The sequence below is a fragment of the Antechinus flavipes genome, chromosome 1 (assembly GCF_016432865.1).
Source record: "Antechinus flavipes isolate AdamAnt ecotype Samford, QLD, Australia chromosome 1, AdamAnt_v2, whole genome shotgun sequence".
In the NCBI taxonomy this organism is placed as follows: domain Eukaryota; kingdom Metazoa; phylum Chordata; class Mammalia; order Dasyuromorphia; family Dasyuridae; genus Antechinus; species Antechinus flavipes.
In genome coordinates, this window is record NC_067398.1 from 42,903,795 (window position 1) to 42,916,305 (window position 12,511).

At 39.7% G+C, this 12,511-nt stretch overlaps 1 protein-coding gene across 10 annotated transcripts in view; it reads left to right on the top strand.

Annotated features, from left to right (window-relative positions):
• The window catches only part of ITPR1 (inositol 1,4,5-trisphosphate receptor type 1), a 390,069-nt gene that overhangs the window by 236,097 nt on the left and 141,461 nt on the right, over positions 1–12,511 (top strand). For 3 of the 10 annotated variants that reach the window (XM_051981182.1, XM_051981188.1, XM_051981214.1), the window contains 3 exons: positions 3,408–3,443; positions 4,649–4,699; positions 12,373–12,505. In XM_051981182.1, the coding sequence (XP_051837142.1) occupies positions 3,408–3,443; positions 4,649–4,699; positions 12,373–12,505 (220 nt within the window). The remainder of the gene's footprint in view (positions 1–3,407; positions 3,444–4,648; positions 4,700–12,372; positions 12,506–12,511) is intronic. The other 7 variants (XM_051981197.1, XM_051981207.1, XM_051981246.1 and 4 more) reach the window with 3 other exon arrangements.

The window sequence follows — 12,511 nt, forward strand, 5'->3', positions numbered from 1 at the left end:
TTTTTAGGCACTGAAAATATAAAGACAAAAACCATTTTTAACTTCATAAACTTTACATTTTACTGGTACAGAAACATTTAAACAAGTAAGTATGATGTGATTTAGGGAGGGAGGAAGGAGTACTAACTGGTGAGGGGAATGGTCCCTGAGTGGAACCTAAAAGGGAGCTAAAGATCCCAAAAAGTGGAAGTGAGGAAAGAACGCTAGGCAATAACAATGTCAAGGTACACAGTTGGGAACTAAACTGATGATTCATGGGACAGCGAGTATACCCATTTGCCTCCTAAGTAAAATCTATGATAGAAAGTATCAGGAGAAGTAGGTTGATGTCAAATTCTAGCAGGCAGAGAAGTTTTTATTTTGTCTAAGATCAGGAAGGAGTTACTCAAACTTCTATATAGCAAGGAAGTGCCTTGGATAAACCTGTGATTTAGGAAAATTATTTTGGCAGGTCTTGGTGTTGAACACTGAGATCAAAAGATATTTAACCTTGTATCTATAAAAAGACCTGCACAATCTGTGAAATCTTAATCCATCTGCAAATTGAAACTCAAGTCATTATGACCTTAACCAAGGCAGACCATAATTAACCAATTAGTTGACAAAAGATAGTTCAGAAATTAGCTTCTTTTCTCTGAAAACCACACAAATGTGGTTTTCTTTTTATTTCGATTCTATAAATTGTAGTATAATCTACTAGTCTCAACAAAAACAACGGAAAACCCTACAAATATACACATATAATGCAAAATACTTACGTTGTTGTTGTTTTTTTTTTTTTTTTAAAGCATCCTCTAACATACTGAGAACTATTTATTCTGGTTCCTTCACAAGAAAAGGGTTTTAGGTCACAGCAAATCTGACTTCTACTATTTACTACCTTGCATGATCTTAGTCAAGTGATCCAAGAAGTGGACTTCTATTACCTCATCTGTCAATTGAATGTTGAATTAGATTCTCTTTACAGTCTTTTCTAGCTTTAATTCTATAAGGGAGTTGGATGGTTGTCTCAGAGACATCCTCATCATACAACCATTTTTCATGAGCTTCTGCCAGCACATGCCATGAAACCAAGATGGTGGAGTATTGCTTTGGTAGACCAAGTTACCAGTGTGTGTCCTGGTTTCAGGAAAAAAGATCATTCCTAATTAGCTAGGGAGCTTCTCACTTCTGATGTAGGGATGTCTGGGCTAGAGATGTCTTGGCTTTGTGCCCCAGTTGCAGGCTGTGCCTTGGAGCACACAAATAGCAGAATCATAGACTGATGCCTTTGGTCAAAAGAAAACAATATAAAATGTGGCAATGATTGGATCAGCTGCAATCTGTTGCTTCTGGAAAAATAATAAAACCTACCATTCTATTAATGACGTCATCAGTCAGTGTCTTCATTTACATGCTGACATTTTTCATCAACAGTAGCATCCCTTCGTTAAATCATCCCAGACATCTCCTTTTCAGCTCTTCTATCACTTTTCTTCTCTACGAAGCTTCAACTTAAGATAGTGATCTAATCATTTCTGAAGCTGGCTAAGATGAAGTTAGTAGCATAAAAAACCTTCCTTTTTAATGGGGATGATGGGGGAGGATGACATGAGTCAGTGGATTTTTGAAAATCTTTAGAGCTTGTAAAAGTTTGAGTCAAATATACTAAATAATAGACCAGTTTCCCAGTCACCCAGATTCATAATTCTAGCTTCATCCTTGATGTTTCCCACTTGTTCACATTTTAGATCTGTTGTCAAATCTTGTCATTTCTACCTTTATAGCACCCTCTCGAATATAACTCATAATTGTGCCCAAAGGGTTTATTAAACTGCCTATACTTTCTGACCCAGCAATACTTCTACTTGGTTTATTTACAAAGATAATTGGAGCAGGGGGCTGGGGGGAGGAAAAGAACTTCTATACTCTAAAATAATTCTAACAGCTCTCTTTTTGAATATATTCCCTTTTCTTCACTCTCACTACCACTACTCTGATATAGCCCCTCATCACCCTTGACTGAACTATCCTAATGGCTTTATAATTGGTCTCCCTGCTTCAAGCCTCTCCCCCTTTGAACCTTTTCTGTATTCAGCCACTAAAGTGATTTTCCTAAAAATCAAGTCCGACCATATCCCACCTCTTCCCCTCACTCCATATTTAAAAACTGCAGTAGTTCTCTTATTACCACTAGGATTGAGTGTAAAATCTTCCCTTTGGTGTTTAAAATCCTTCACCACCTGACCCCTTTGTAACTTTCTAGCCTTCTAATTTACTCCCCTCCACATACTCTATGATCTAATAATCACTGGACTACTTGCTGTTCCTCATTCAAGACACTCATCTCCTGTGCTAGGTGTTCCCTGTGCCTAGAATGCCCTCCCTCCTCATCCCCAACTTCTAGCTTCACTGATTTGCTTGAAAACTTAGTTCATATTTCAATGCCTACAGAAAGCTTTCCTTCTGTCCCATTTCCTAAATAATAGCATTTTCCCTCTGAGATTACCATCCCTTAAAAATATCTCTATCTACTTATATTTGTATAATCCATTTACCTATTTTTCTTTATGTATGTTTTATATATATTTGTGTACTCTTTTATGTATATATATATGTGTGTGTACATGCATATATATATAATATATATATATGTATATGTCTATATCATCAGTATTATTGTTTGCATTTCATCTCCCCACGAATGTAAGCTCCTTGAGGGCTGGGGTACTTTTTGCCTTTCTTCGTATCCTTGGGCTTAGTATAGTACCTGGCATGTGGGAAACATTTAACATATGCTTGATGACTGACTCGGTGTGTGTTTTGATCATACTTTGATCATACTCCATTTGTGCTCAAGAGCTATTAGATGGATGGTCCTTTGCTGGATCTTAAATCTTATCTACCCATCTATTAAATAGGTATTTTTACCTATAACGTGCCAGGCACGGTGGATAAAAAGAGTAGATTAAAAACAGGCTCTGCTACCAAGGAGCTTACATCCTGCCACTCTTTGGAACATGATATATGTTTGTTAAGTGTCTGCTAGGTATACAGAAGGCATTGGTTCCTGCTAGAGGTAGGCTTTTATTTTAATCTTTTTAGAGGGATTGCATTATTGGCTTTTTTTCCCCTAAGTGATCCTCTAGTATCTTATGCTATTATAGACTCTTTGTTTTATGTCGAGCCTCTCACTTCTGATGTAGGGATATCTGGGGCAGTTATAGCCAGATAAATTTATAATTGTAATGTGTAGCATTCCCATCTTAGTCTTTCTCTCTCTCCACTTTGCCAAGGAGAATAGTGCTAATCCATAGAACCTATGATCTCGCTACCATTGCTGTGCACTAAGTGTTGAGTATTAGATTTTTTTGTGACTATGAGACATGTTACTCTAAACTAACATTATACATTTTATTTTCAACTAGCTGCCACAACCTCCAGAAACGGAGAACTCGGTAGAGGTGTGTTGCTCACCTATATTTGTTATTCTGACAAATATGGGTGTTTCTAAGTTGTCTTGACTGAGTGTCTTAATTGTTTTAGCAAAATCTATGTCCTTGTATTTTGTGAATTTGAGGGGAAATCTGTAGTTTGGTTGAAGGGGCTGATGAGTCCTGTAAATCCCATTGATCTCTCAGTGTAGAAATTGCCTCCTTGGCCAAAGAATCCCTTCTGTGTTAAAGGTGGGCATGTGACTTCTAGGACTTTAATCTAAAACTCTGTCTCTGGTGTGATGTGGCAGCGTCAAAACGTTTTAACCTGGAAATTGTTTTCCTTAGATGTGTTATGGAAATTCTCCCTTGTTTTAGGAGAATTTGGGGAGCATGCAGAGAAAAGTGCAGTTTCTAAGCGCATCAACAATGCAGCATAGAAATAACTTTAATGGAACCAGATGGATATACAGACTAACCCCAGAGGATCTGTGTTTTCTATTCTTCCTAGATCAAAAGAAATGTATTGAATAAGGACTTAGGAGTCATTTAAGTACTTGAGGTCTTCAGGAAACATTTTTTCTTTTCTTATTGGTAGATTTAAAACCATTTTCCAAATCTTCTAATAAAGCAACCAAGAAGTTTAAATTATTTACAACAAACTTACTAAATATCTCGTTAAAAAGAAAAGAAAAAGTTAAAAGCATGAAGGTCCTTAGAGTTAATGTCTTTTTTTTTCTAATTTTTCTAATAAGAGAAAGCCCTGTTAATGAGGATGAGTTTTAATTAAATAACTGCACTTTGCTCATTTTGGCATCTGTGGGTATGCACGTGTGTATGTATGCACGTGAGTATGTATGTACAGCTTTATGCATGTATAATAGAATAATGCATGGACAAATCACCAAGGATCTGCTCCTCCCCTCCTTTTTCAATTTTCTATTTCAAATTATTATTAGATTGTACAAGGAACCCGTGTTGAAGTTCCCTTTGAACTCTGACAAAGCCAACCATTCAACCATATGGTCCCCTTATTTTCAAGAGGCTATCAGAGCAGGACAAATCAGTTAAGCAAAATGAATGGGTGCTCCTTTTGATCTGGTGGTTTCTGGACCTTTTTGCCTTGCTCTTGTCTTGGCTGAATGACTTGCTCTCCACGATTTTATTACTTATTGATGCTAAAGATAAAGTGTTTCTTTAGTATCATACTTAAAATGGCATTTCTGCATGCTCAGCAGGAGGTTGATCAAAGTCTACCACTGAGGCAACTGGAAGACCATAAAAGGGTATGTATATGGTCACAAATACTTGGAGCTAATTCTTGTAACATCTCTGTTAACCTTTCACTGTAATTTAAAATAAGTGTAAAAAATATTATTGCATTTATCTGATGACAGTTAATGTCTCTGAGACAGATGAACTGGAAAATCACCTTTGACTTAGCAGATCAGAAAACACTCTTAACAAATCCATTTCCCAAGGATGGCAAGAAGATGCTAGCATTTGCTGTTCCCTTCTGTTGAGCTCTTCCAATGAGATGATTTGTTTTGGAGAAGTGACCCAAAGTGCACTGCCATGGAAAGAACTGAAATTGGAGGCAGCGGGTCTGAAATCAAATTTTAGCTCTGATGCAGGTTACCTGGGTGGCTCTGGGCTCATCCAGCTCTGGTTTCCTCCACTGTAAAATGAAGGAGTTGAACAGGAGGACTCTGAGATCTCTCCAAGCTCTAAATCTATCATCTTTTGGTTGTGATTAGCGTGGGCAAAGCTATTCCCTTAGCAGAATGGCTCAAATGTCACTTATGTGGGGTATGAGTTGCTGACTGTGGAGAATCTGGGTATGGTGTTGGAGCGGGGAACTTCTGTCTTGTAGTTTCTCCTCCCCAGCCTGGACCCTTCATTTCTCCATCATCATCACCAACCTAGCTTAAAACCATCCTGGTCATCAGAAGAGTAGGGGTGTGCTGTGTCCTCTGTTAGCAGTGGACGTTCAGGAAGGAGTAGACAAATCTGATTCCTTTATCTGCAAGAAAGAGCTCCCCCAAGAGGGAGTAGATTCCTGAGAAAATGAGAATAAGTTGTAGCCCTTCCCCTTGCAGCAGGAATAAGGTCATAGGATCAGGGAAGGAGAGCTGAAAGAATGCTCAGAGACTTTCTAATCCAATCTCCAAGTAAACAGTTAAGTTGGGATTTGAACTCAGGTCCTTGGACCTCTAGAATCAGTGTGCTTCCCAGTATAACTCAGGGCTGCATTTCAAACAGCAGTCACTTGTTCTCTCGGGATTCTAAGTTATTTCATTGTCCCGGCTTTCCTTATAGTCACATCTTTTCCTACACTTTGCTTTTAAGTATTCCTGTGGCTTAGAAATTGGGTTCTGATCTCCATCCTTTCCTTCCTAGGATCAAGGAATTTAGGGCTAGAAGGGACTTTAGAGAGAAACCATCTGGTCCAAACTCCCCACTTCAGAGATAGGAAAATGAGACTAGTGGCCCCCAATCACATAGAAAGTTGGGGGCTGGGACAAAAGCCCAGGTTTCCTGAATACCAATCCATCAGATCATAGCCTGACCTCTAGCAGTCCCATGGGTTGGAAAGTATTGGGCAGAGTTGGGGGAGTTTGGAGACAAATCTTTTACCTGAGGACCACTGACAAATACATCCTGTAAGAGAACTTCTATTCCTGAGAATACTCCAAGCCCTTTCCTTCCTCCTTTTCTTAGGAAAAGTTGAGCACAGGACCTAGCACGTACTCCTATGTAGGCTTAATGACTGTTTCGTGGTTGCTATTCATTGCCTGAGATTCCCATATAGGCCTGTAGGTCCAAGAAGCAAAGTAGCTATTTGCTGTTTGGGCTCTTATGGGCTCATTAATCCCGTAGGGCCACGTCTCTGCCGGTAGAGATGACCCTCACCAGAGGCCAGCTGAGTAGGGAAAAGTGGAGGAATCTCTGTTCCTGACTGATACCTGACTACAGCTGAAGGTTTTTCCTCATGACACCGATTCCTCCTTACCTCTTTTCTTACTTGACACTTAATACAAATGAAACTGACTGTTGTCGAACTTTCTTTCCCCTAGGTAATGTGTGTTGTATTCCTCACTGCAGTGAAACATCTGATATTTGTTTGCATACTGTAGGTGTTAAACTGCTGGAAAATACTAGCATTATTTTTAAAGAAGTGTTTCACAGCCAACTGTTAAAGCTGAAGAAATGACGTTATTTGGGAAGTCATTTTTTTTCCTGCTCTGCCATCAGATGGCTCAGTCTAGTGTATTGTGAGAAGCTCAGGGCTGTTGAGTAATTCATGTCAAAACAATTATGAAGGCTCTTCCCCAAAGCATTTAAAGACCCCTCAAGGTAAATTTTGATTGTGGAAACCAAAAACTCCAAAGAACCAGTGGCCCTCATTGGGCCTAAGTTCTCACAGTCAGAATTCACCTGATTTTGTGGGGGACAGGAGAGTGTGGGAGCTGCTTTTTACTGCTGTCACCTTTTAAGGAAAATTTTTGCAACTCGTTCCTTCCTTCATGTAGGCTCTGGGCCTTGTCCCTCGCCTCAACATCCCACTTGTACCCCCCACCCCCCCAGCAGATTGTGACAATTCAACTTTCACATTCAGAGCTGGAGAGGAAAAACAAAAAACCCACGGAGGAGCTAGAGAGCATTAATTAAAAAGAGCCCAGGAGAAAATAAAAGTTGTGGGGGAACATGTTTTCATAATGAGTGCATTTCACGTTATTCTCGTATAGGGGGAAAAAAAACATACCATTTGATGCGTCAGTTGCTATGGTAACTGCTAGCTAGGGTTTTCAGTAGAAGAGAAGGGAAAATGGTAATGTGAAATCCCACTATAACTTAACTTTGGCATACAGGATGCATAAATGTTAAGTTGGCATTTAATGAGTACACATATTGAAAGATGGCATGTGCTCCCCACTTCCCTACCTTTTGCCTAATTTAAGCCTAATTGTATGATACATCATTCACCCACAAAACCGAGAGTAGCTGGAACCCAGGTCACTGTCACCTAGATATCAGAGGATGTAAAACTGGGAGAATATAAAGCTAGGAGATCATCCATTCCAACCCTCCTGTTTCTAAGTTAAGCTAAGTTCAAAATGATGTATACAAAGTCACACAGCCAACTAGTTGCAGAGTAGGATTAGACCTAGTAATGCTTTGTTTAAAACAAAATGACCATTTTCTTTCTCTCTAATGCTCTGATTTACTACAAAGGTGTGGTATAGTTACTCAATTTTAGCTATCTTTTTAGATAGTCATGTACCTAATACATTCTTGTTCGTTCTCTCTCTCTCTCTCTCTCTCTCTCTCTCTCTCTCTCTCTCTCTCTCTTCTCTCTCTCTCTCTCTTTCTTTCTTTCTCTCTCTCTTTCTTTCTCTCTTTCTCTCTCTCTCTCTTTCTCTCTCTTCTCTCTTTCTCTTTCTCTTTCTTCTTTTATCTCTCTCTCCTCTCTCTCTTTTCTCTCCTCTCTCTCTTCTCTCTTCTCTCTCTTCTTTCTCTCTCTTTTCTCTTATGTCTCTCTCTTCCTTCCTTCTCTCTCTTCTACTCTTCCTTTCTCCCTTCCACTCTTCCTTCCTTCCTCCCTTCTATTCTTCTTTTCTCCTCCCTCCTTCCTTTCTTCTTCCCTCTCTCCTTTCCTTCTTCCTTCCTTCTTTCTCTCCTTCCTCCTTCCTTCCCTCCTTCCTTCTTTCCTTCCCTTCTTCCTTCCTTCCTTCCCTCTCTCAAATTTCTCCTCCCTCATTTCCTTCCTTCCTTTCTTCCTTCCTTCCTTCCTCTGTAATCTTCTAGTGTTGTTTATAGCTGATTAATTTAAGAGGTTAGGAGGCAGTTGAGGATGCTTAATGAGTTCCAGATCACGGATTCATTCCCCATGTGGACAAGTAAGCCTAGCTCTGTTCCATGGCCAAAGGCTGACTCCCTAACTTTGCCAGTCATCTCACAAATGAGCGTTATTAGGAGCCACAGTTAGCCGCCAGGATGGATCCACACTGCCTCTCCCCACTTCCCTTGAAAACAACTCAGGAAGCACGTTGTATTGGAGGCATGTCTGCAGCCAGCTTTGTTCATAGAGAACAATGCACTTGCTGCTTCTCGTTGCTCACAGCCCAGAGGAGTCTATTTCTTCTCAGCAGACTCTTGAAAGTTTTCTTTGAAGGAGGGGAGAGATTTAATTCCCTGAATTTGCTTTTCTTTAACAGTTAGGTTCTTCAGACATTCAAGCTAAGCTCTGCCTCCTTCCCCTTCTCCCAGCCCTGCCAGTCTGTGGAGTCTGGGCAGAACAGTAGATAATCAGGTTTCAGATGAACCTTTCCCAAGGAGCCCCAAGGCTCAAAATTCTGGCCAGACAGGGCCACCCCCCTTCTTTTCGCAGATATTTGCCTTCCTGTCTCCAGGCTTCTTCTCAGGGTTTGTTAACTTATCACTTGAAATTCTACTTAGTCATGTTACAGTTGCAGGTCTCTTCAGAAGAACTCTTCTATTTCTGGCCCTGTTCTGTTTTCAGCACCTCTCCTGCCTTGCTAGACTTCTCACTTAACTCTCTTGATGATATGTCAGAGGTAACTTCATGCCTTACTACTTCCTCGCCCTGAAATACTTCTGTGGAAAACACTGTAGCCTTCAGGTTGAGGGGGAGCCTGAGGAAGGCAAAGGGTGTTAGAAGACCCAGTGTTGTTGAAAGTGTGATTCAAGGGTAAAGAAACCCACTTCTTGTCCCACTCTGGTTGATCAAAGCAGTCATTCAAAAATTGTTTCTCAAGCCACTTACTGTGTATACCCAGCAGGAGATGGACAGTGTGGATGAGATACAGCCCTACTCTTATGGACTGAAATGTAGGAGGGGGATATGATGCAACCAATTCTAGTGCAAAATAAGTTGCATTATAGGTGAGAAAGAAAAATGGCCTGTGGAAAGTTTAAGGGATGGAAAAATCATTCCATACTCAGGCAGGAAGGCCTTGGGAGGTAGCCACAAGTGAGAGTTGGAGAGAAGGTGGATACCAAGGATGGATGAGCAGCCCTGAAAAGGAGCCAAAGCCCTTCTTCACAGGAGCTAGTCCTCCTGAACATCCATATACTCCTACTAACAAATAAGGAAGGGATAAGGTGGGAAAATCTTATAGAAAGTTGGATAAGAAGGTTTTGACCTAAGGAGATAGATCAGTGCAAAAAAATAAAAAGTTAGACATTATCTACACAAAGACTTGATAAGAAATAAGAAGGAAGGGGATTTACAGTATAGGAGAGAAGAAGGTCAAGGGCAGAACCCTAGGGGAGATTCACATTGCAAAGTGCTGGATGGAATGAGGCAGAGTAATTATAAAAAATAATTAGGAGAACTTGGAAAATATAAAGTCTCCAGTATTAGTGAGGAAGAAAATGTACACAAATAGGAACTGGCCAATTCAACAGATGTTTATTAGTCATCGATAATATTTAAGACATTGTTTTTCCCACTCAGTAAGGATGCAACGATGAAAAGGAATCCAACCTTTGCCTCAAGGAATATATTTGGTGGGGAGAGAGAGAATATGACATTAAGCACAAATAATTATGGAATGTGGTAGATTATGATTAGGTCAAAGGAAGCCAGGCAAATACTTAGATAAATTTGAGGAGGAGGAGAATTTTTGGGGGGATCAGGGAACTTCATAGAGAAAATGGTATGTGGTTTGGAGCTTGAAGTAAAGGAAAGACTTCCAGGATACAGTTCTTCAGGTGAGAGAAGACAAGAATCCAAATAGATGGTTACGTTGGGAATGGAGGGAAAAGAGGTGGAGTTCTACACCCCTCCTCAAGAGGTAGAAACCACCGGTAACTTGTTAGATTAATGGGGACAGGAAAAGGTCAAAAAGGATGTCAGAATTAGAATTCTAGGTGACCAGAGGGTGTTCATACTTTTGATGGAGGCATGGGAGTTAGTTAGGATGAGGGACATGTTTAGAAGTCAGCTTTGTCAAATGCTGCTGAGAAGTCAATTCAATTTGATAGACATTTACTAAATGTCTCATATACCCAGTTCAAAGAAGGGAAGGATAAAAAAAAGAAGTGTTGTGTTGGGAATTGACTGTGAACATTATATAGTGGTGAACTTTTAGAAAATTCTCACAGAGCATCAAGGATATTAGCCACTTTGCAAGGGGTTAAAGAGCATCTGAGAAGTCATGAAGTTGTGTCTTTCAGGTGCTGATTGTTTTTCAAGAACTCCTGCAGTAAGAGAGAGGGAAAAGATGGAATAGGGAGTAGCAGTCGGATAGAATAAAGATCAGTCTTTATTAGGATTGGGTACACTTGTGTAGTTGCAAAGGAACCAATGGAGCCGAGATGATTAATATGATTAGGAGAAGGGACGTTTCAAGTTATAGGTCATCAGTAGAATAGTGGGACAAACATCTTCCCTTCCCAAACGGGGTGATGTTGCCGATGTATTTGGAAAGGGTGACTGGGAGGATCTGGAGAGGTCATTGATTGTCTTCTCAGTGAAATTGGGGGCTGCCTCATGACTTGTAAATTCAGTGAAAACCATTGGCAGCTGGAGGAAAGATAGAGAACCAGGGAAAGCAAAATAGGGAGTCAGTAAGTTTAAAGTAGAAGGCTTAGTCAAGAGCAGTAGGCAACCCAGAATAGTGACTGAAGAGATGAGCTCTCTCTACTAAACTAGGAATATGGGCATAATATGGGCAAGAGTTATGTTTCATGATTGGAATATCTTTGGTAATTTTACATCCAAGAGTTTCATTATTGTTGTGATTTTTGTTTGTAATTCCCCAATGTTTGAAAAGGAAAGATGGTTGTAAGGAAGACTTAGTGCCCACCTTCTACTGTGAACTCCTATTTTTTGAATAGTCTGATTTCTTGTTAACATTGAAAATATCCCCTTTGGCTAAAGCAATATTTCTTCTTGTTCCATGAAAACTCATTTGTTGCATTTTAGACCTATCTAAACATCAATATATTCTATAAGCAGTTCCCTGAAAAGACTTCAAGATACAGAACAGTTGTCAATCTACCTTGGTAGAGAGAGTTTCCTCACTCCTCCCCTAAAACAGTGAAATCAGAGACTTCAATTCATCACCATCACCATCCCCAAGAAAAAAATATCACATGAACTTCTTTAAAAATAGGACTTTTTTTCTAGTTACCTTTAGATGGAACTCTAAAACAAGAACAGCGTTACAATGCCGGTGGCCCAATAAGTTGGGTTCAGTCTTTTTGGAGAGAAATCATGTAATACATAACAAGCTATAAAATTGTTCATACCCTTTGCTCTGGTATTTCCACTTTGGGGAATATGTTCCAGCGAAATAATACACAGGAGAGAATAATTTGTACCATGATGTTCACAGCACTATTTATAATAGTGTGAAATTGGAGACAGCCTGAAGGCCCACAACAGTAGGAGAATGGCTAAATAAAATATGGTAGGTTGATGTGAAGGGATCCTCTTAAACCATGACAAATGACTCAGGTGTGGTCTGTACTGATGATGTGTGTTGATATGGACACTTCGGGTGCCATTACATATGTTGATATGAAATATCTCTGTATGCAGGTAAAAATTAGGAGAGAATTTAGAATAATGTCAATTATCTAATTTTTATTAGATAATCTTTAAAAGTCACTTAAGTACATTAAGAATGATGATAGTCTACATCTATTATATGTAAATCAGCTTTTTAATTTTAGTCTTTGCATTTTATACTTTTTGACAAAAGTATGAGGAAGAGAAAATATCCAAAGTTGCTGCTTAAGTTTATACGGTCTTGTCACTTGGAAAATATTGAACAAGTTAACCTGAAAGTTTGTGAGTGCTCCTGATGTGTTTTCCCCTAGTAAAACTAGGCCAATTATGACTGAGTACCCCTGTGTCTTTTGAATATTAGTTGCTCAGTTATGCATTAAATTCAGGACCTGATTTCATTATCCTGTTTGAATTAAGGGTGAGGCACTCAGGCAAATTTTGGTCAACCGTTACTATGGAAACATCAGACCTGCAGGAAGAAGAGAGAGCCTTACGAGCTTTGGCAATGGCCCGCTATCTCCAGGAGGACCTAGCAAAGCTGGGGGAGGAGGTAGGC